General features: G+C 39.2%; 6 protein-coding genes across 6 annotated transcripts; 3 read left to right on the top strand and 3 right to left on the bottom strand.

The window, feature by feature from the left end:
* Nucleotides 1-68: 68 nt before the first annotated feature.
* I206_104564 (uncharacterized protein) lies at nt 69-3945 on the bottom strand (the record flags this gene model as incomplete). The annotated part of the gene is made up of 4 exons (XM_019153863.1): nt 69-1817; nt 1878-2413; nt 2475-3216; nt 3904-3945. The coding sequence occupies 4 exons, from the start codon at nt 3943-3945 to the stop codon at nt 69-71; spliced, it is 3069 nt and encodes a 1022-aa protein (XP_019012603.1).
* A 2219-nt stretch (nt 3946-6164) lies between these two features.
* Nucleotides 6165-13107, top strand: I206_104565 (uncharacterized protein; the record flags this gene model as incomplete). Its single annotated transcript, XM_070202973.1, has 14 exons — nt 6165-7558; nt 7620-7979; nt 8034-8307; nt 8364-10198; nt 10275-10413; nt 10487-10675; nt 10758-10931; nt 11007-11467; nt 11565-11845; nt 11906-12106; nt 12172-12468; nt 12541-12682; nt 12762-12888; nt 12964-13107. 14 exons carry the CDS (start codon nt 6165-6167, stop codon nt 13105-13107), a joined length of 6018 nt encoding a protein of 2005 aa, XP_070059074.1.
* A 417-nt stretch (nt 13108-13524) lies between these two features.
* On the top strand, nt 13525-15598 carry I206_104566 (uncharacterized protein; the record flags this gene model as incomplete). Its single annotated transcript, XM_019153865.1, has 11 exons — nt 13525-13532; nt 13607-13896; nt 13962-14095; nt 14180-14354; nt 14423-14462; nt 14525-14616; nt 14676-14802; nt 14856-15215; nt 15278-15350; nt 15427-15466; nt 15522-15598. 11 exons carry the CDS (start codon nt 13525-13527, stop codon nt 15596-15598), a joined length of 1416 nt encoding a protein of 471 aa, XP_019012605.1.
* A 1055-nt stretch (nt 15599-16653) lies between these two features.
* On the bottom strand, nt 16654-17254 carry I206_104567 (uncharacterized protein; the record flags this gene model as incomplete). Its single annotated transcript, XM_019153866.1, has 4 exons — nt 16654-16758; nt 16858-16944; nt 17017-17122; nt 17193-17254. 4 exons carry the CDS (start codon nt 17252-17254, stop codon nt 16654-16656), a joined length of 360 nt encoding a protein of 119 aa, XP_019012606.1.
* Nucleotides 17255-19154: 1900 nt separating this feature from the next.
* I206_104568 (uncharacterized protein) lies at nt 19155-20930 on the top strand (the record flags this gene model as incomplete). The annotated part of the gene is made up of 7 exons (XM_019153867.1): nt 19155-19603; nt 19730-19904; nt 19969-20072; nt 20146-20161; nt 20240-20383; nt 20466-20646; nt 20725-20930. 7 exons carry the CDS (start codon nt 19155-19157, stop codon nt 20928-20930), a joined length of 1275 nt encoding a protein of 424 aa, XP_019012607.1.
* Nucleotides 20931-22474: 1544 nt separating this feature from the next.
* Nucleotides 22475-23123, bottom strand: I206_104569 (uncharacterized protein; the record flags this gene model as incomplete). The annotated part of the gene is made up of 4 exons (XM_019153869.1): nt 22475-22552; nt 22640-22708; nt 22773-22894; nt 22973-23123. 4 exons carry the CDS (start codon nt 23121-23123, stop codon nt 22475-22477), a joined length of 420 nt encoding a protein of 139 aa, XP_019012609.1.
* Between the last annotated feature and the right edge of the window lie 1116 nt (nt 23124-24239).

The raw sequence follows: 24239 nt of genomic DNA on the forward strand, positions 1-24239 counted from the left end.
ATAACAAGTGAAATATCCCAAAAGAAATAAATGATGAATTGTCCTATATCGGTAATCGCTATAATTACCTAAATTAAAATGGGTTGACCATTAGGTACATTATGAGCATGTACAGTTTTACCTGAATCTCCACTACTTGCTCTTCCAGTTATTCTTTCATCTTCAGAACTTGTAACATCTTCTTCTGGAGAAGTAATAGGTGTAATATTATTTTGAAAGAAAGAATTTGAATCTCCGGTTGTAGAAGGAGTTACAGGTCCTAACATACTACTTTCAGGTCCTGATCCTGATCCAGAATGATTTTCACCATTATGATTACCAGATGAAGATAAAGTTGAAATAGTTTGTTGTAATCCAGTAGGTTCCAATGAAGAAGACTCATGAGTTGTTATACTTGATGGTCTTGATTGTCCGGCAGTCGTTGAGCTCGGCATTGGTCGAGGTCCGTGTAATGAATTTCTTTTTCGATTAATTGATAAAGGCGATGATCCACTTTCCCTTGACACTGATTTACCTAAAACTAAATTCGATACTGGTGTTGCAGGTTCTTGCGCAATGCTTTTCGTGGGAGTGGACGATACCCCTCCTACTGTTGGAGAAGAAATGGAAGCTGGGCTACCGATCTTAGCGGAAGTGGGAGCGACCAAGGAGTCTCGTCGTGGAGGCAAAGGATTGTCAGTGCTCGCTTGCGAAGTGGGGAGAGGTGTCTCAGCTGGAATACGAGGTTTGGATTGTTGTTGTTGAGGCTTCTGTGCGACAACGGGAGACCCCGGGATAGGGGGTACAGGTGGAGGTGTATCCTTGGTTTGATGGACTTTGGACTCGGATGAGCCACCGATATACGAGAACCTTTTCTTGATTGTACCGAACAACGAACGTTTCCCTTCGATAGGCGGTCTAGTGGGTGTTTGACTTCTGTTCGCAGCAGGAGTAGGAATGGCGGAAGTCAAGGGCATGGATCGGTGAGTCTGTCGAGAAGGCTCAATCGTATCCTTCACAGGCACTTGATAATCACTGTGTGACGATTGTTTGGGCTTGGGAAATGGAGTCCCCGTTGACGAGCTAGGTTGTGCTAGTGGAGCGGGGTCAGCAGTCAGCGTCTTCTCGGGCGCTGGGATGGTAGGAGAGGATGCTACGGGGATGTTGTTGGATGAGGGTTGTTGAGGAGCGGTAGTTGTGGGCCCAGCGAATTGTTGAGTATTGACAGGTATTGGAGCCGCAGGGGGTATGGGGGGTCGAGATTGAAGTTGAGGGGCTGAAGATCCCGAACCAGTAGTGGATGAGGGATTTGTCGATCTACCAAATATCCCTCTGCCCTTCTTGTTAGCCTTTTTATCCGCCTTCTTTTTGGCTTTCTCTTCTTTCTCCTTTCGTTTGATTTCTTCTCTCTCTGCCTCTTTCCGTAATGTTTCCGCTCTATGAGCCTCGGCACGCTGTCTAGCCACTTTCTGGACTTCCAATTTTTCAGCTGCCTTGTTTTCCTTAGCCAGTTCTTTTCTCGATTTCTTGCTCACTAGAGAAGGCGCTATCGGTGCTGAACTTGCTGGGATAGGCGGTGGTGCTGGTCTGATTGGAGCTGATGTAGATGGTGGAATGACCTGCTCGGCCGAAGTTTGTTGAGCTAAAGGTGATGGATTAGGAGGGGTGGTCGACACGGGTAGGGAGGGACCAGAAGACATCGATGGAGCTGCACCTGCTGGTAATGTAGATTGATACTCCTCGGCTGGTGGGGAAGGCTCGGCAGAATTTATGGGTGGTGCCGAGAGGTTGGATGAGGTAGTGGCCGCAGATGGCGTAGCATAAGGTCGACCGAAATTCTATTGGCCATATATGCTCAATAATTGTCGAGGAGCAAATCATATATGTGCTGTACTCACCTCTCCACCGTCCAAACTCCATCTACCCATTCCCGCAGATTTCGAGGGCGGAGCTCGCGATCCCACTGTTCTCGTTCTAATGTCATCGAAATTGGATATACTCCTTCGCTTCTCTTCTGCAGTCATCGTGCCTACTGCTCCCAAACCTCCGCCCATTTGAGCCGCAATCGCATATCCTCCTTCTCTTGGAGCCAAACTACTAAGGAAATCCCTAGAGTAGTACGTCGAAGGGGGTCTACCGCTTAAGCTAGATAATGACTTGTTTGGTGGTATTGCTTGAGAAGTTAGCGATGTGGTAGATGAATGCGCGGAAGATAACATCCCATTCACACCTGGAGATGCCGGTTGGGAGACATTGTGCATGTGCATGCCATCAACGTCTTTCGTGTTGATCGGTGAAACATCGATAGAGGATTGTCGAGACTTTGCACGACGTGACATACGACGACCCGACATTCCGAGCGTGGCAACGTTGGTGAATGACTTAGATCGGAGATTGTTGGGTAGTATCTCTTCCACCGGTGGCGCCGTTGGCCCTAAACCCCGATTTCAATCAGCTGATGTCTCTGCGTGTCCAGTGCACAAGAGGGGTCTCACATATAACATCTCCAGGCAAACCGACATGGACGTAGCTCTGCGGACGAGTTTCAAACCTCCTAGTTTCCCTTCGTACAGTATCTAGCGGTCTTTCAGCAGCTTGTCGCATGGGATTACTCATATCTGGAGTATCATCTTCAGGTTGACCCATAGACCAAAGTTCCTCACTTGTCAAACTACTTAAATCCTGATTAGAAGCTATTGAGCTCCGATTTGAACTTGACCCATTCCTACGTCTTCGGAAAGCAGGATTTGGTAAAGCTAAATCCGCATTTGTTAGGTCGGTCGAAGATCCATTAGGTGATTCATGAAGAAACATTCCATTTGGTAAAGGTAGCGCTGGTTTAGGTGATGGCGCAGCGGTGACGGCGGTAGTCATCATCAATCCTGAAGGAGGTCTTCGAGCTATTCCGTTAGGTGAATTAAGAGAATCTCGGGACTTGATCGAAGATTGTGAAGGGGATCTTTGGGTACCTGGCCCTTGATCGCTTTTGACGGAAACCGGTGATCGCTGATTGTTTTCTGATGGTGACGATCTTTGTCTATTTGATACAGTCGGTCGTCGCTTCCAAGCTGGAGGTGGTGATTCGGGATCTCCTGATAATTGTCTATGTAATGTGTTGACTGTGTTTACGGGAGATGGGGGACCTGACCCTCGTCGATGGGGTAAAGAAGAGGAACGAGTGGCTAACGCTGTCTCGTAAGGATTGTCATGCGTCTCGGTTGGCGATGGGGATTGGATCTATGAGCAAACACAAATCAAGAATCAGTCGACGGTCTCTACGCTATAATGAGGCAAGACAGAATGGGTAATGACGACTGCGTAAAGTGATACGACCCACAAGCTGTGCGCGGGAGTGATTAGGTGCAGAGTAGATGCAAGACGGGCACAGATTTCAGATGATAAGAATCACCACTTGAAGAGTTCTGACAACAAGGAAGGGATCACACAGATGACCGAAATAAAAAAACAAAGAAAGAGAGAAAGAGAAGCAAATGTGAAAGCGAATCGCGGTCGATGGACGATAAGGCTTGGGTCCGATTGTCGTGGTGCGGATGAGAAGAGATTTGCGACTGCGAATTAGACTGTATCACACACAGGTAAGGAAGATGGGAACCGAATCAAGCAGATGGCATCTAGCCCAAGCTAGAGGTCAGACGGAGGAGTTGGTACCGAATTGTTGGAACAAACGTCAAAGCAAAAGGGAAAAAAACGTTTGTTATTGCGAAATCCCTTGATGGTACGGGCAAGATACCGCATAGACCATGATAAATGAGTTTATAGTTCATGAGAGAAAGCCTCTTAGCAGCAAGAAGAGGAGGTAGGAGCATCAAACCATCATCATTTCAATCAAAATCATGTAATTCCCGATGGCACGATACACAAACAACAATAATAACAATGATGCAGTGAAAGGTTTGAACTCACTTCTTCAAACGGTTGTAACTGAGTTCCATATATTGTTGACATCTTGAAAGAAAGAAAGAAATCCGATTAATCAAAAAAGCTTCCTTCCAATCTTGGACTCTAAATTCTCAGCTCGTCTAATCTAGCTTAGATTCCATGTAATATGATGCAAGTCTTTGTTGATTCAGGTTTTTACGAGCAATAATATATGAATCCTCGTTAAAAGAATTAATGTCCTGTTTTGCGTTTTTCCTTGTTTAGCCCTGGGTCTTTCAGGGTTATAACGGGAACTGCGATGCAACTATGATTACAGGTAAGAACCAATTTACAGAGAGTTGGCAAAATGAATGTATATCTAATTGTTATATGAAACAACAAGTTGATTGATAAGGTGGATGATATGATTATGTCGATGTCGAAAACTACCAGCGATTATCGAGCTCCAAGAAGGTGAAAGATGTAAAAGATAGTTTTGTTGCGGGGTTACGAGAATAGGGTAATTGTTAAGCTTGGCGATAATTCAACTATGGTGATAGACTTCTCTTGGTATTCCTGTTATTTGCTTTCTAGACCAATATAATAAGGACTACGCTTCGTATATACAAGTAGCTGGGAATTAAACGGTGTGTGATATCTTTTAAAGTAGCAAGGTTTCAGTATACGTTATAAAAGGCTGTGTTTTTGTATGAGATATATAAATATTGGATTGTTGCTATAAGGAGGATTTTCGCACGTTTTGTTATTGCGTTTTCTCGGTTTCGGAGGATTATTTATACTTTGAAAAACGTAATGTTCTATATTATTATTACTATATTCCTCATTGAGCTGACAATCTTCAATTTTCTATCTATCTATTCAATCACAAATGGGATGCAATAAATGGTGACAGACTCTTTATGGTAAATCATATCACTGATTGATGCATATGAGTCACCGCATTTAGATTGATAGTTGTACTCGTGTACATGTATAAATGCACATGATTTTGCCAAGAATAGATATAACATAAACCTCCACATTATATCATCAATGGATAAAATAGGAACGAGGGGTCAGTACAAAAAAACCTTTTCCTATCCCGGCGACACGTACCTCTGACGTCAACTCATTAAAAAAACCTTTCACAGTTTTTATCGATAACATTTCTTCATATGCATTACGCAGAGAATTCATATGCTTTAGCATACAGCTCTTACTCGTATACTGCATTCTCAGGGATATATGCACTTGGCAGTGATACAAGCATGAAGGGGAAGAGATTTATCCGGAAACGATTGTTGTTTACTGGAATCTAGGGGATTGAGTACAAAGATAAAATGGCGTTCCGTATAGAGCGTGATCTTGAGAAGATTTTGGGAAAATCTGATTACGTTGATTTTATTCAGGCAGACTTTTCGACTTGCCGAGCATGTAAATTATGCTTGATATCTCTTCATACACGTACTACGTAGTATGCCTGGTAAAGACTTGCAAGAGCAATAAATGTGTAAGAGATTTTGTTCCCGGCATTCTCGGAAGATTCACTTGATTCATCTCCGAACACCTTCCGGAGAAGAGTTTTATAAAGGCCGGAGAAGGGAGGAAAGATCAGGTGTTCGATATGATGTCGTCACATACAAAAACCATACTTCAATCCGAAGAAGCATGTGCACCACAACCACATTGGCAGTCCAGCCTTAGTGACCAGAAGTTGGGCAAAGTAGCTTGGTTGCTTGATCAGATACAATATCTGCGAGGCGATCAAGTTCGGAATAACGATAATCGTACACCATAACAGTCCTGATAATTCTCACGCTCTACATATCGATAACAAGTCTCAGGCGATTGAATGCTCATGTCGCAGCATTTATAACAAGGCAATCATATTGTAAGACATGCATAGACAGCATATCCATACAGATCCAAAGGAGGACCGTCTATTGACTCAGGTCATAGCTCGTCTGTACTTTGACTTCCGCTTGGTAGATCTCGCGACCTCATTATTTGGAAACAATCTTGGAGCCCTTGCTTTGTATATTAGACTTCTTAACGAGATTGATGGTGCATACAGATTATTAGTATGACTGATGCAGTTGTTCTATAAGCAGTGCCACATGGGGGAAAGTGCCGAGATTACATAATGATAGCAACTCCGGGCGCGACTGGGTCGTAGCTATGACGGACACGTCCACAATGATAACAATAATATCGACCACGAACTCACATTTCTAAGATAATTCGCAATAATAAAAAATTCAAGCCACACCCTTTCGACTGCAAATCCAGGCAGAGGGTCATTCAAGATGGGAGATTCAATTCCATCGCAGCCAAATGGCACAACTTCGACTCCCCCTCCTCTTGCGCCGGAAGTGCAGGTTGATCCACCTTCCTCTTCGAATGGTATGGAAACCCCTTCAAGAGATGGACAAGTCGGATTGGGTATACAAAATGGACCACCTACACCCGTAAAAGAATTACCACCCGCTCCTTCACGGACGTCTCCTCCTACCCACGTTGACAATGAGATCCCCGATCAGCAAATAACACCCCTAAGTCCTTCGGAGATACCTTTGTCACCACCTCCACCACCTCCTAAACCCGCGAAAGGAATTCCGATCGTGAATGACAGCAAAGAGACGCTAGATGATGTTGAGCTGAGTAGAACAGGTACACCTGCTAGACCTACTAGCGCGGTTTCTTCCCATCCAACCCCAAGTATTAGCAGAGATATCGAAGGACCGGCTTCATCAAGCCGAAGAACCTCCAATCCAGCTTCAGCATCAGTTACATCCCTTCATTCTATAATTTCCACTCCATCCCGTCCTCGGTCTACTAGGCCAACAACTTTCAGCGAAGCTTCTCACTCTAGGCGAGGAAGCACAATGACTTTATCGATGAGTCAAACAATGTCCCTCCCACCGAATACACCGGGGTTACATCAATTATCAACAGTCATCATAATGCCTCCATTACAAATGCTTGTCGATTCAAAAGAAGCCAAGAAATCGGCATCATTCCGTGCGGCTTCTCAAAAGGCTTTAGATCTTTGTCAAGTTGGTAGGGACGGATCGTCCTCAGCTTATCTACATCCTAGAGAAATTTTCGAACCCCTCAGATTAGCTATATCCAATCCTCAAACTACTTCTGTTCCAATACTCATTACATCCCTAGACTTGCTATCAAAATTGATCAGTCACTCTTTCTTTTCTGAACCAAATGGTCCACCTAAAGGAATGTCACCTCTACCAGATCTGATCACGCATACGATTACTTTGTCCTATTCGGAAAACTCACCTCCTCAAGTAGCTCTTCAAGTTGTTAAAGCGCTTATGGCCATAGTGTTATCAACCGATAAAGGGATGTTAGTGCATCAATCATCGTTGCTTAAAGCTGTTCGAACGGTATACAACGTTTTTTTGCTGTCCAATGATGCCGCCAATCAAGTCGTAGCGCAAGGCGGATTGACACAGATGGTACATCATGTATTTGGACGTGTGGTCAGACCGGAAATAGCGAGATCAGGCAGTCTATCGGGCAGACGAAGTACGATAGGGGAGAATGAAGCTAGACGTTTGGGTCTAAATGCAAATGGTAGAAGGGATAGTGGACCGGGGGTAGAGGGTTCCCAATCTAATACTCCTACGCCCAACGATGATTCCGCCCAAGTCAACGGAAAGGAGGAAGAGAAATTGACTCTGTAGGTACCTTGGTTTTGTTATGCCTTGTAATAGTGCGCTGACCGCTGCTATCTGTATTAGCGAATCTTTTGCCGAGCCAAATCCCAATGATTCCATTCCCACTGCACCAGCAGTCATAACATCAGATGCTGAGCCTTCCTTATCCACTCCATCGTCACCGCCTAAAGTCCCTCAACATACCGTATCTATCCCAGTGCCCAATGGTGATGCTCTCGATACACCAGAACCTACATCCGTACCTCGTTCTGTACCTATGCAAGATGGATCTGCAGCAGGTGCGGCTGGTGGAATGGATGAGCAAGAAGGTACACTCGACGCTATGGGTAGACCTATTCCTACGGAAGAGTTGTTCGTTAAGGACGCGTTTTTGGTGTTCAGGGCGTTGTGCAAGTTGACTATGAAGCCTCTAGTATCAGAAAGGTGAGTACAATACTATTGTGGACTTTTTATAGGTACTGATATATGGGAATGCAGCGAAAAAGACTTACGATCACATGCTATGAGATCTAAATTACTTTCGCTTCACCTTGTTCTCACTGTTCTCAAATCTCATGCAGATCTTTTCACCAATCCGCTGGTCTGCATCCCTTCCAACACCTCTCTAGAGATGACTCCGTTCTTACAGGCTACAAAGCAGTATCTATGTCTGAGTTTGTCGAGAAATGCTGTCAGCTCGGTGAACCAGGTGTTCGAACTCAGTGTGGAGATCTTCTGGTGTATGCTGAAGCACATGCGAGCTCAGATGAAGGTGAGTCTCTTCACCACTTTTTGTCAATTTCTACTAACTACACTTACTGCGAGCAGAAAGAAATAGAGGTATTGCTCAATGAGATTTTCGTTCCTATACTTGAGATGCGACATTCTACCATCCGTCAAAAGTCAATCATACTAGGTGTATTCATCAGACTTTGTCAAGATCCCCAAGCCTTAGTTGAAATTTACATCAATTACGATTGTGATCGAGCTGCAACGGAGAATATTTACGAGAAATTGATGAATATCGTTTCTAAAATTGGTCAAACTCATTTCGCTCCGCCAAGTAAGGAAGAGCTGAATCAAGGTGGATCGTCGAAGCAAGCTTCCGGGTCTAGCGGTCCAGCAATACCTCCTTCTCTCAGTACTTCAGCGCTAGCGGGAGATCATGGGCATAATGCACCTCATTATGCAGGTTTGTCCCCTGAGATCAAGCTTCGACGACAATCTTTGGAATGCCTCGTCGCTGCGCTGAAATCGCTGGTGGCATGGTCAACATCCAATACTTCTACCAGAGCAGCGCAAGAGGACCAACCTCGACCCAGTGAAGATGGGTTAGGTCGACATCATGCTTCCGACTCTGTGTCTGGCTCTACAGCTCAACTCGCCGCTCCCACACCTACATGGCCGGGCGAAGCTACATCTAGATCCCCAGCTCCTGGTATATCCTCGAACGGATTCAGCACACCCGATATTGGTGAAGACGATGTAGGTAGATTTGAATCTGCTAAACAACGTAAGAACACCTTACAAGATGGTATCAAGAAGTTCAATTTCAAGCCTAAACGAGGTATAGCATCTCTGATCGAACATGGATTCATTCGTTCGAAAGCACCTCAAGATATAGCTAGATTCCTTCACGCCAACGAAGGCTTGAGCAAAGCTATGATAGGTGAATATCTAGGAGAAGGAGATGAAGAGCACGTTGCTACCATGCATGCTTTCGTGGACATGTTAGATTTCTCGAAAATGAACTTTACGGACGCCCTCAGGATGTATCTGCAAAGTTTCAGATTACCTGGAGAGGCTCAAAAAATCGATAGGTTCATGCTGAAGTTCGCTGAAAGGTATATACACGGTAATCCAGATACGTTTTTCGCCAATGCCGACGCAGCTTATATACACGCTTTCGCCATCATCATGCTCAACACCGACGCTCATAATCCTAATTTGAAACAAAAGAGAATGACAAAAGCAGAATTCGTTAAGAACAATCGAGGTATTAATGATGGTGCGGATTTACCTCAAGATTATTTAGAAAGTACATATGATGAAATCCAAAATAATGAAATCAAGATGAAAGATGAAATCGAAGTTCCAACTGCAAGTACTTCTGCAGGAGGAGGTCTAACTTCAGTAGGAAGGGATCTACAAAAAGAAGCTTATGTTGCTCAATCCGAAAATATGGCTTCCAAAACCGAATCAATATTGAAAGCAATGGTACGTCAACAACGTAGAGGTCAAATTAGAGCTACAGATCAATTTCATACTGCTTCAAGATTGGAACATGTTCAATTTATGTTTGAAGTTGCTTGGATGCCCTTTTTAGCTGGAATTTCTGCTCCTTTACAAGAAACAGATGATTTAGATGTAGTAAATCTTTGTTTGGATGGTTTGAAAGCTGCCATAAGAATTGTTTGTTTATTCGATATGGAATTAGAAAGAAATGCTTTCGTTACTACACTTGCAAAATTCACTTTTTTGAATAATCTAGGAGAAATGAAACCTAAAAATGTAGAAGCTATTAAAACTCTTCTAGATGTTGCGGTAACGGATGGAAATAATTTAAAAGCTTCTTGGAAAGACGTATTAGTTTGTGTTAGTCAATTGGAAAGAATGCAATTGATTTCAAGTGGAATGGATGTACCGGATCTGAATAGAATCTCGTGAGTATCACTTTCCCCAACCCCCTGAGGGTTTCAAGAATGGTTTCAAGAACCAGGCTGACTGTTTAATTTAAAGGAGCTCTTCGGATAAACGAAAATCTACCTCAATCACGCGAAAGAAAGGTCCAGCAGATGAAGTTGCTGAAGAATCTAGATCTTCTCAAGTTACTGTAGCGGCTGATATGGTATTTTCTACTTCTAAAAACTTATCAGGTGTAAGTTGCCCCCTTCCTCAGCTGAATACTACACGAAGGTAGAGTTCATCATGCTGATTGTTTAATTTGATAGTCTGCAATTGTTGACTTTGTACAAGCTTTAAGTGAGGTTTCATGGGAAGAGATTCAATCTTCAGGATCATCTGCTCGACCTAGAATGTTTAGTTTACAGAAATTGGTAGAAATTTCTTATTATAATATGGGTAGAATAAGGTTGGAGTGGTCGAACATCTGGTTGATTTTAGGTGAACATTTCAATCAAGTAAGTAAAGTGTAGGCATTTCAGAACGTGTTCGACCCCAATGTGTTGGTTTAACGAATTGAACTGATGATATTCCTTAAAGGTGTGCTGCCATAACAACCCAAATGTCAGCTTCTTCGCCCTTGATGCTCTTCGACAATTGGCTATGAACTTCTTGGAAAAGGAAGAATTGTCTCATTTCAGATTCCAAAAGGACTTCTTAAGACCGTTTGAATATACTATCGTGAATAACAAGAATTCAGATGCCCGTGAAATGGTAAGTTTAATTGGCTCTTTGGGTTCGACCAAATTTCAACTCTTTTTGAGAGCAATTACTGAACCTCCCTTTCAGGTACTTCAATGCCTTCAACAAATGATACAAGCCAGAGTCCAAAATTTACGATCAGGTTGGAGAACGATGTTTGGTGTGTTTTCAGCATCATCAAAAGTTTTGACTGAAAGAGTAGCAAATTACGCATTTGAATTAGTCACTCTGGTTTACAGAGATCATTTTGAATTAGTTGTCAAATATGGAAGTTTCTCAGATTTAACAGTTTGTATAACTGATTTCTGTAAAGTTTCGAAATTTCAAAAAATCAGTTTACAAGCTATTGAAATGATTCGTGGATTAGTTCCTAAAATGTTAAAATGTCCTGAATGTCTTTTACCTCCTCAACAACAATTGGATGAAAATGGAATCATATCAACAAATATATTACCTTCAGATGATCCAATGTTGAAATATTGGTTACCTGTTTTACATAGTTTCTATGAAATAATCATGACTGGAGAGGATCTAGAAGTCAGAAGACTGTAAGTTACCTCTCCCATTGATCTGGCATCTTTGTCTAAACTTGATTTCAGAAGTAAGCTTGGTTTCATGCTGATATTGTAATTTTGTTTACTCTAGCGCCCTTGATTGTCTATTCGATACGCTCAAAACTCATGGATCTGGTTTCTCAATCGAATTTTGGAATACAGTTTGTCAACAGATTTTATTCCCTATTTTCGCGATTCTCAAAGCGAAATCGGATGTTAGATTTAGGTCTGCAGAAGATATGAGTGTATGGTTATCGACTACTTTAATCTCTGCTTTGCGAGATTTGATTAACCTATATACGGTGTATTTCGAAGTTTTACAACGGTATTTAGATGGATTGCTGGACATCCTTGTAGCCTGTATATGTCAAGGTAGGCGACACTTCAAATAATTTTAACCACTTCTTATGCTAATCAGTCATGATGCCACAGAGAACGATACTCTCGCTCGAATAGGTACTTCGTGCTTCCAACAGTTACTCGAGAGTAATGTCCGAAAACTTTCGCCTGAAAAATGGATGTCAATCGTTTCTGCCTTTGTCCAACTTTTCAAAACCACAACTGCTTTCCAACTGTTCGATCCTGTATTGCATTCCGAAGTTGAACCCAGTGGTACGATGGATGAAGCAGATGGTGAGTTATTGTGTAATTCTCTGTGAGTGACATGGTCAATGCTGACATGTACGTATCGCATTCAGCACCGTTCCAGAAATTCGTGGCTCCTGCACCATTGGAACCTGCAACAGATACTCCTAAACAACTTGAATCTCTCACATATTCCGAACAAAGACGTATATTCAAACAGATCATTGTGAAATGTGTACTTCAGCTACTTCTCATTGAGACCACTCATGAATTACTACAAAATGATGAAGTTTATAATACCATTCCTGCGGAGCATTTATTGAGATTCATGGGTGTTTTAGATGATAGTTGGAAATTCGCTAGGAAGTTCAATGCGAATAAAGATTTGAGAATGAAACTTTGGAAAGTTGGTAAGTCACCCGTCTCTGCATGATTCCCATAGAACAGTTGAAAGAACACTAACGGTCGATTCCTTTATTTAGGTTTCATGAAACAATTACCTAATTTACTCAAACAAGAATCTAGTTCTGCAGCGACTTTAATCAATGTACTTCTTCGAATGTATAGAGATCCAAGAGATGCACATAGAGCAACTAGGAATGATGTTTTGAAGAGACTTGTACCGTAAGCCTTTTTACCGATAATGACAATAACAAAAAGACTCAAAAGGCTGATTTCTTTGTTTAAATATATGTATGAATAGCCTTGCTACTGAGATAATTAAAGATTTCATTGCTTTAGATTCAGAAACTCAACCGAGGAATATAACTGCTTGGACACCTGTAGTTACTGATATTTTGAGAGGCTGTTATGGATTTGAGGATGAAGCTGTGAGTTTTATCAAGGCGAGGCTTATAATATATAAAGAACAATTTACTGATGAAAGTGATAATCAATTTGTTCAGTTCGAAAAGCACATTCCAACTTTTTATCCGTTGGTTATTGATATACTTTCAAAAGAAGTAGCGTCAGAAATGAGAATATCAGTTAAAGACTATTTGACCCGTGTGGGTGAAGTCAAGGGATTTATAACGGATAACTCTATATGATAGCCAGAGATATGACTTGAAATAGATACTTGAGATTCTTAAAAACTGTATCTTAGCTTTTGACCATCAAAAGACCATATTTTCGTTTTCAAGATAGATTAGACTTTTTCCATTCTTTCTGGAATTACATTTATATCATTCATATTGAATATACGAGCTCATTAGCATCAGGATATGCTACATATGATCAACAGCTAATGGTATTGCTCAAAATGCAATCGTTACATATACAAGCTAGCAAGGATCTAAGTCTGATCAGGTATTATCACGGCCCACGTGGGTTTTGTTTATCGATTAATTCGATGACGTCTATAAGAGATCTCAAAGATAAGATAGAGCCTGAATCACAGGAGAAAGTATACTTCTGTCGTTAGATTGAGTGTGGATTGGCATCTATAAGAGTGTGCAGGGGTTAAGATGTACATGTGAGTAGGATAGCCGGACTCCTTTCCGTTCACATGACAGATAATGTACTGTACTGATCCAGAACTTGCTTTAGGCTATCATTGTTTATTTTACTATGTCAAGTATTCATACCTTTTACAGAAGCTAAACTTCTTCAAAAACCTTTGACTTCCAAGTTTCAAGCCTTAATTGGGAAGCACGAAGCTGTGATTGATCACCCGCTATTTCCTCCGAGAATAAATTACGCGAAACTTGATGATTTTAACGAAGATGAAGATGATACTGCAGATTTCGCTGACTTGATGGATGGTATGAAAACCAAAATTATATATCATTCTGGGGGTAAAGATGAGAAAGTAAATTTGATGTTTTTCTCTGATGGATGTAAGCTCTTATTGTACTTTCATCACTGTTCTTGGATTGGGCCTAATGAAGCGGAAACACGATAGACACCATTGGTGAATTTGATAAATTCGTTAAAGATGTAGAATATCTGAAAGAAGATATAATTTCATTGAATGGATCTATGGGACATGTTGTGGATTTGTTAAATATTTGGGCGACTTTCATACCTTCGAATCAGGTAAAGATCCTAGCCTTTACTTTCTGATACACCGATTCGTGTCGTTCATAATTTTGTATAACCGCTGATCGAATCCCTGAACAGTCAGGTATCGGAACACATGGTCAACCACTAGTTGGAAATACTTTAGGCCTATATCGACCAGGAAGTGAATTACGAGCTGTCTATGTGAAACATCCTAAAGTCGCTAGAAAGGCTTGTGAGTGGTTCAGGGAAGGTCATGCTGGTCAAGCGGGATGTGATCAAGCTATTCTACTTGGTGAGTTAGATATCCATCTACTCAAAAATGATATGAGATCTCTGAGCCTTGAGTGCACTGTTCAACAGGCAATGATCCGCTATATGGTGGTCTAGGAGGAGAATTCACGTAAGATAGTAGCTTAAGTTATGAGGAAGGTCCCGACTGATGCTCCGTATACGGTTGAACAGGATCATTACTTCTTCCAAATCGAATGGACCTCAAGTACTCAGACATGAGCTTGGACATAGTCTTATACCTGTAGGAGAAGAATATGATGGGGGTGAGTCTATTATCTACTACGCTTCAAGATGTCGACCAGATACTGACTACTCACCTTAGGATGGGTGTACTCTGGGGTGAATGCAGATAAAACGAAAAACGTAGATAATCTAAAGTGGAAGAGGTATTTGTCAAATCCTGATAATACGAGGATCGAAGATGCCAAAATGGCTATTCAGGCTTATCCGTAAGTCTTTTTTAAGTCGCTTCAAAATCTGACCTGATGGACCAAACTCTCAGATGGCATGACCTTGATGAAGCAGGATACAAGATTACCTTTGAATCTGCCAATAATCCTCAAAATACCACACATACATATCCCACTGCTTTGCTGAGGACTTCACTCTCATCAATACCTCATCCTTCTCACATCGACTTCAGGTTGAATAATCAGTCCCTTAATCTTGCCAAGTATTTCCCGAAGAGCCTAGCAGGCTCCTTAGACAGAAGATGGTTGGATATCTCACTCCCAAACGGACTGAAATGTGGTGAAAATTCAATCAAGGTACAATTGACTGATATTGGTAAAAAGGCAAAAGCTGGACAAGGTGGGAAGATGATCACTAGTGTGGAAATAATCGAATATGGCGGTGAAGGACGGTACGTAAACTTGGAAGAAACTACGATGTCCAGATTTTTGAGACTGACAGGAAAGATAACAGGTTTAATCATACTTTGGGTAACATTGGAGCGTATCCTACTTTCTCGTTGAAAGGCCATATGACTCTCAGACCAGTGAGTTATTCTTCCCCATGTCCCTTATCTGCCGGTATTCTGTGAAAAGAGGATAACTATTGACGCTTGATGGTAGACGAATGAAGAATGTTTGATGAGAAACGTCACTCATCCAAGTAAGTCATATTCATACCTTTCATTATTTGCTACTCGCTGATTTCTGAAATGTAGGGTTCTGTCAAGTATGTGCGGATGGATTACGACATAGCTTAGAAAAGAAGATCAAAAAGAAGAAGATAAAGGATTAAATGATGTAATGCATTTATGACGCCTTCACTGTACCCAGTCTTTCTGATGTTACATGGTCATGAACAAAAGATGTCTGAAGAAGAGCGCATCAAAAACGCGAAACCGACATCAATGGAAATATCTGTTATATCAATTCGAGTCGTGCGAGAAAAGTGTGAATAGGTTGAGTAATCGCTGCACCAGAAGATATAGGTTCTCAATGAGATGAATTTTTGACTTCCAAGCTGAATGTACTATTGTTTCATCTCACAAATATCACTTTGCAATCTTTCGAAATACTACACAGCTAAGTAAGAATTTAAAAATTCAATATCCAACCATTCTTCACATCATGTCAGAATACAATTCTCAATCTTCAGGTAAGTGCCGCGTGCGCAAAAACAGTATCACGTATTTTGTGAGTACACTACATTTGACTATTTAAAAGAGGAGACAGCCGCATCATACAATTTGATTAGGCCGCAAGCTTGAATAAACGGTTTGCTACTTCCTCTGGAGTATCTGATCTTACGTCAATTCCAGCAGACAACCAAAAAGTGACGTCTGAAAGACAAGGTAAGAACAAGTCATTTGTGGGTTAGTCTTGCATATTGTCATCGCTTATATTTTTATGCAGACAGTTCGCACATACAAAGTTTGTCAGATCAATCCGCTAACATGAATCCTGCCAATTCTTCTGAACACGATAAGATCAATTCGACTGAGCGAAAGTGATAGATGTCCCTGAACGCAAATTCTCTGTTCGTCTGGGCCGTGGATCGTTTCATGAGGATGTACATCTTTGACCTCTCGACGGTACTTACGTAGGATGACAACGTATTTGTAATCGTACTCGAATAAACCATCTGAGCCAGCCTTACAATGTCTCACGCGACGGTCATCTGATTTACTGCTATCAAGCAGTACATTTGACATCATTCTGATCGTTTGCGTGAATTAGATGTACATGATTATGGTTGAACAGACAAAGAACAAAAGACTGAAGAAGGAAATTGACATTTATCACATTGTTGAGGGCGACTTCTCTTGGCATGATAATACATTTTAACAATTTTTAGCTGCTTTGCGCTTGCAGAGCGTTCTCGACTTCCTTCAATTGTGCAGCGGCGTTCTTGTATTCCTGACTACTCGAAATCGATTCTTCACCTTGAAGAGCAGTCTATACGATAAAGAGAGAGAGAGAGCACGGGAAACATCATTAGCTGTCTCCCTAGCAAGAAAACAGGGCTTTGTATAAAATGTAGCAAGCGTGACTTACGACTAAATCATCTAAACTTTGTACAGCTTCTTCCAATTGTTTTCTAGTTCGAGGAACCATCATTTCTGAATCTCTTAATACTCTCTCCTACATAAGAATAACCATAAAAGCATCTTCAGTTGAAAGGATTGATTAGGATTTTCAATTAATCAAACTTACGGCAGCTCTAATATCAGCTCCTTCAGCATTTTCATCTTTCATTTTTTTTACTACTTTTTTTTGATCAACTACTTCTTTTACATATACTGATTCTTCCTTGTGTAGACTGTACATTTAGATATCAGTATCGGTAATTCGATTATAGTGAGAATACGAAAAATAGAAAGAAATCTTACCGCTTCACTACGCCTGTTTTGATTTTTAACTGTTTGATTGATTGAGCTGAAGAGTCTGACATGATGATTTATTGTATGTCAGAGATAGAATGATGTTAATGTGAATAGATATGCTGTAAGTTGATCAGAACAAATATATATGTAACATGCATGAATCCAAAAAGTGTACATTGGTGGTAAATGATTGAAGCATTTAGAACGGACGCGTTGAGTGGAGGTTAATGCCCAAATCATTACGTGGATTACATTAAAAGATATTCGCCTTTTCAACTCTGCGTGGTATGTATACTTGTATGCATACTGGCACCCATTCTCGAACCAAATAATCAATGATAAATGATTACCATGCTTATCTTGGTACTCCTCGTACGCATTTTGATCATTCCGTTCCTCCGTTTCATCATATACTACGTATTCGTCGTCTTTTTAGTCTGCAGACTTCAAATCACCTCCCCTTATGTACTTGAGCAACTTGATAGCACGCTAGAAATCCTCGGCCTTCATGATTTCTTTATCTTCTTCGACAATCACATCTCGTGGTATCAATGTCTGCTCAGTGTATAATCAACATTTCATATGATAGTGCACCGACACGTCAATAAATGCTTCATTCTAGTTTTACCTCCTCTAGTATAACTTCAGCTGCCTGAGGAAATATCCCGGATTCGAGCTTCTCAAAATCCTGTTTACAACATTCATCGATTCCTCGAGAAATTGAATTCTAATTGATTTAATGACCAAGATTATAATCACGTTAACGATGTGTTCATTCTAATATTTCGGATTGGTGTATTTGATTGTATCAGAATCCCTTTCACTATATCCCCTCGTTCTCAGTACTCGGTGAGCATATTCGTCGTTGTCAATCAAGTGATATTCGGCAACACTGCACAGAAACCCTGACCTTATCAGTCTTTGATCAATCGTGAGGTGGAGTACTCACTTTTCGATATCATCCGATCATCCGTCAACTTTATAAGCTGTTCCAACTAAATCGACTCTTCCTTCTTCACTTCCACCATGAGTTTTCTGAATTGGGACGTAATGGGTCGGGTGTAGTCATCGTTTGTGGACTAATATATCGACTTCTTTATGTATATATAGCAGATTGTCAAGGCATTCTACTAGAAAAGATTCCCTGTTGAAGACAGCTTCTCGCAAGGTCATCCCGAATACACTGGAGGTGGAATCGTGCATAGAAAAAACAGACGAATACGATCGCGTACTAGACAATATCAATGGCAAAATCATTTAACGAAGATAATTTGCATAGTGTACTCCCGGTCAATGCGATCTCTATGCTGGATCGAACGTATCTGAGCTAGGTCAAATGTGAAACGAGAACCAAATCATTAGAGTAGAGTAACTAACCCAGCTGAGAAGAATAAGCTTAAAATCATTTAACCCTGTTCCTCATCTAAACGTTGTTGTCTTTAATAGTAAAAGAGTACGCGCCAAGGAAATTCAGGAACGCCTCTTTTAATCAGTTTGATCCCGTTATCCATTGTCATTATCATGGTCATTTTGTCATTTGTCATTTACCTCAAAGTATTCCGCAAATATCAGCTCGCTTATGACATATAACATATCATGATCCAGCTTAGAATAATATAATAAAGCCTAGAGAAGTACGTGCGAGTCACTCCATATCAAAATATACATCTCCGCTATAGCTCCAAACGAGAAAGACCTCTATATAGAGCTACAGACCGACAAACGACGCTTGGGGTACCAAAATTCCATCATTCACTTAAGATAAAGGAAGAGCAGATTTACAATTTATAAAACAGCAAATTGGAAAATCAAGATATAACTATACCTTCTAGTACTCAATACGGAAATAGGACAAACGAATTGAGCATTATCATCAAGTTAGGACAATTCACACTCAACTACCCTGTTCCAATCTTCGACCTCACTCTTCACTCCTAACAATCAGTCTTCTTCACTCATGATTTCAATATGACTCCACCAGCAAAAGCTTACCCTCTTACACGACCGCCTTTACGAAATTATTTATTTTCACCTCAATTGATATTACGACCTTCAATACGTTTAAAAACATCTTTATATACATTATCAATAACAATTATAATATTAGTTATTTTAGCTTTAAATGCTGCAACAAGTAAATCTGGAACAACAAATGAAGTTTCAGGAGATATAAATACTGTTCCATCACATGATTCTCCAGCAGATTCAGGAGAAGGTGTAGATGTTGCAAAAGGTAAAGATGCACATTTAGTTGATGATGAAATTCAAAGATCTTTTGAAGAACCTGATTTTTCTTTATTAAGTTCAAATCAACCACATGAAATTGGATGTGATGTACCTTTAGAAGGTAAAGATAAAGGAGTTTTAATGTTTTTAGGTATTTTTTCAGCTGCTGATAAGAAAGAAAGAAGAGATTTGTGAGTAATTATCAAAACCTCTTACTTGATTTGATCGTTATTGTTATAACTTCTTCAAAAGAAGGGGTGGAAACGATTGATTCTTTCAGATGATTGGGTATGAAGAGAAACTAACAAATCTTATAGATATCGTCAAGTGGTCATACCTGATTTTCCGAAAGAACAATTCACCATTAAATTTATACTTGGAACACCTGCTTTTCCTGAAAATCCAATAAGTCAAGAAGCAGTAGCTAGATCTGTGTTGTTGAATAAGGTAGAAGCTGAGATGAAAGAACATGGAGATATGGTCATGTTGCCAGTAAATCTAAATTCATTCACTAAGTTGGCGAGACTCGTAGCTGATGTTCTGAATATATTACTAGATGATAGATAATATAGATTTAGGGAAAACTCATGAATATTTCAAATGGGTAGCAAAAGAATATAGTGGTCCAGGTAGAGTGAAGGGACGTCCGAGGTTTGTCATGTGAGTTCTACTTCATACTCTACTATTATCACTCTGCGGTCGAAAGCTGATTTGCGAAAATTCGGTGTGGTAGGAAAGCGGATGATGATGTGAGTTTTCGTTCCTTCTTTTATCTTTCATTCATTGCTCTCGCAACGAACTTTAGCTGACTGTATGGTACTATCTAGACAATACTGGTAATGCCTAATATAATATCAGGTTTCAAAGATTTGGATTGTGCCAACAATATATATTGGGGGACTTCTGCCGGACGATCACATTATTTCGGTGAATATTTTAGAGGATTAGCATACGCTATGAGTTGGCCTCTAGTAAGTCGTTAAATCCACTGTCCATACTTATGAGTCCTTCCTTTTTCAACTCTGAAGTGAAATTGATAAATCCCCACCATAGGTCTCATGGATAGGAAACGCCGATATGCCTTTAGCACATATAATAAAAATTGAAGATGCACGTACGGGACAATGGTTAAGACATTTAAATCCAGTGACGGATCCAGTTAAAAGGATAGATATGGGTTGGACAATGGGTGATTGGAATCAACTTGATGTTGGATTGGAGACAGTCGCTTTACGTGAGTAACACTTTGTTAGATAAATAAAATTCAAATTTGTGAAGATTGACGTCGTTTTTTTCTTCATGATACCCATAGATTGGCTCAAACTAGACGAATGGGTAATTGAACAACATAAAAGATTACATGAATTATGGGATTCATCAAATAGACCATATGATATTGAAAATGGTATTCCACCTATTCAAAGTATTTTTAAAGGTAAACAAACTCCTGAATCTGCACAAAAAGAACATGAAAGACAAAAAGAATTAGGTTGGGATGTAGGTGGTAATTTAGATTAGCCCCCCCCCACAAAAAAAGGGATTTTTTGTTTTGGGATTTTTAATTTTAAAAGTAACGATTTATTGAGACGATATGAAAGCTTTTTTTTGATTCATAAATATGTAAAATTGCATTGAAGAATGGCATTATATTTCTCAAACATGCATTTATATGATCATACCTTCTTTTCCATGTTGAGACTACTATCAATTTGGTCTTTTATGCTTTTTTATCTTACGATATGAATTTGATTTTGGCTGGCTGGATAGTCAAACATGTAATCAATCATTATACAACATTCATTCTATTATGAAAATACCAAAAGGGAGAACAAGAGGTAGATTTGTAAGGGTAGATTCAATGCCATTTTGGCAGAGTTTTAAGTAATTCAAATGGATTATAAAGGTTTGCTTGGGAGTTGAGTAGGGAGTATACCGAATCTGTGAAATGATGATAATTGATATTAGCGTTGATCCAGTGTATAAGATGATAATTCCGAATGAGTATTTTTGATAAAAAGTAAAAGAGGATAATTGTTGATAATAATATAAATTTAGAAAATGATGAACATACCTTTTCTTAATGGTTACTCTATGTCTTGAGAATTTATCATCGGGTGAGAAACGAGCTAATGAAGTGATATTATGATTAGCTCATGTTTTTTAACTTCCCTTGAGGTTATGGATACACGTCTTGAAAAAAATAAATATCAACTTACCTGGATGAGCAGATTTAGTTGGTTTTCCAGTAGATGTTATTTTCTAATTGTAAACATTTAACATCAGTATACATTATTTAATCTCTCGTCTTGCTTCCTTAAATCTCTCAGATTCATCTAATATTCGACTTGAAAACTCACTTTGAGAGTATAATTTCTATATATTACACATTAAATATTAGCTTGTTTTCCTTATATTATTTTTGCAATCGATTTGAAAGAAATAATTCTTACCGATTACCCCGTTCATCAAGTGTATACATCAAATGCATTTTTCAAGAAACTCCTATTTTTGTTGTGTGGTAGTGTAAAGAATATCTGTAAATGTTATAATAAGAAGATGTCTATGATATCGATAATTTGTGCTTCGCTCAATATCAATGATTTTCCAAAAATCTACAAGTTAAACCTTGAAAAAAGTGATTAACGAAATCTTCGCAAAAGAACGGAATCAAATTTAGAGCTTTATATCAAACAGAGATGATAATACATAAGACTGAATATTATGAAATGCCACATCATATAAAATAGCTATCAGAAGTATATTTTGCCATCTGAAAACCCAAATGCATATCCACATAAAAACCCATCATATTTATCGTAAAGACCGTTTTTATCATTACAAACCAATTAAAAGAACGTATATAGGATCAAATACAATCCTTGAGACCAAAATCAACCTAGAAAAGAAACTAAGAATTGAACGAATTGAAACCAAAAAAATAAAACAACAAATTACAAAACATAAAAACAACATTTACCAGAAATACAAAAAAAGGGAAAAACACTTTATGAGAGGATATTTTATGAATGTCCTAAAATGTCCTAAATTTATTGTGCTAAAATTTAATGTCCTGGTTTTTGAAATGCTGACCAAATATTATTTCTACATGGTCCACCACATTTATTTTTACCGTCCGCGCACTAATTAAAAGGTTTTGATTAATTACAATTAATTTTTGAGATTTTTTCAATTATTGATGAAGTTAGAGAGAGGAAAAACAAACTTACCTGATGAGTACATTCTGTGGGAGGAGCTGGTTCTCCTGCTAAAGAATCACCACAGTAACATTCTTTTGTCTATTAAGATTTATGATTAAATATTAGCTTAAAGAGTCTTGATAATCAGGTTTCATTGACTTACCCATTGGACACCAGCATAATTATGTCCATTATCTTTACACCATTGAATACACATATCAGGATTATTATTATCATCTACATAAGCTAATATAGGTAATCTACGATTCATTCCATCATAACAATCTAATCAAAATATTAAATTTCATTTCCAAATCAGTGAAGTACTTTTAAGAAAAATACTTTCAAAAAAAATTGATTTACCGAAATAACATCCATAAGCGTACCATCCTTGAGAAGATCTTGTAGCTCTATTTTCAATATGATTAAAATGTTCATTTGAACGTTCTTCTAATGGTGTAGAAAAGGAAGGAAGAGCAGTTAATAAAAGTGTAGCGAGAATTGATAATTTCATTTTTGATCTTGGATTGAATTTAGGGTATCGGTATCGTTGGTGTATGTCTTGCTTATAATATACTGATCAATACGATGATATGCTCAAATAATGAGGAAGATCAGAACGGGAAGGATTGATCAAGTAGATATATATGGTATGTATTCAATTGTAAGTTATTCTTATACGTCACTGAAAAAATGGAGTATAACGGGATAATCTTTTCAATGCAAAACAGAATGTCGTTCGGGTCCAAGCAATTTCATAATCAATGAAACTTCTCTAAAGCATAAGCATAGGCAGATCGACCCGAGACGTAACAATAAGTTGATTCATCTTGACTTTCCCCTTACATGACGGCAAGAATCAGAAAGAAATGAACGGTTGTAATAATGATGTTTTAAAAGAACAAAGTGTAAAAAATGAAAATAGAAAGTTACGCCACTGACACATTGATTTTATCAAAGTTTCAAAGCCACGATGAAAGTAGAATATCAAGTATATAGGAAAAAGTCTAGAACGAATAAGTAGAATACCAGTATATTGGAAAAGGTTTTACTATCAGATGTCTTAACTTTATTCTTTTCTTACCATTATCTCAGTTTATCGTTCCTGAAAACAGATTCCTTTCGATTCCGATGAATAGATGTGATGTACAGCTATCGTTTTTATGTTAACGGGAATGCAAGCTAGTACAGTTAGTACGTTAGTTTGTTGATTTCTGATTGAATTCATGACGTCTTGATGATGTTGGGATGCTCGTTTCTTACTATGCCAAAGGACTCTTGTTTGCAATGATGAACAAATCATGTGGACATTATAAAGACGGGAAAGGCGGCCAAAAGCCAGAAAAAAAAACACCCTTCCCGTATTTTGCGTAAATTCTCGGAAAAAATTACAAACTGTTTTTGCTCTTTGATTAGTTTTAGAGTGGATAATATGTAATCGAAGCGGCTTTCCGAGTGATAAAATTTGGGATTACTTGCTTTTGTTGTACGGTTCCGAATGAATGTTATTTTAAAATACAAAAAGATCTGTCCAGATTGAAATAAGATGTAAGACATGTCGATCCTTTGCTGGATTAGGAAAGTATTTTAAATCGATCGGAAAATTCGTAGGCGGATATGACCGATCAAT

Source organism: Kwoniella pini, chromosome 6 (genome assembly GCF_000512605.2).
Source record: "Kwoniella pini CBS 10737 chromosome 6, complete sequence".
NCBI classification, from domain to species: Eukaryota; Fungi; Basidiomycota; class Tremellomycetes; order Tremellales; family Cryptococcaceae; genus Kwoniella; species Kwoniella pini.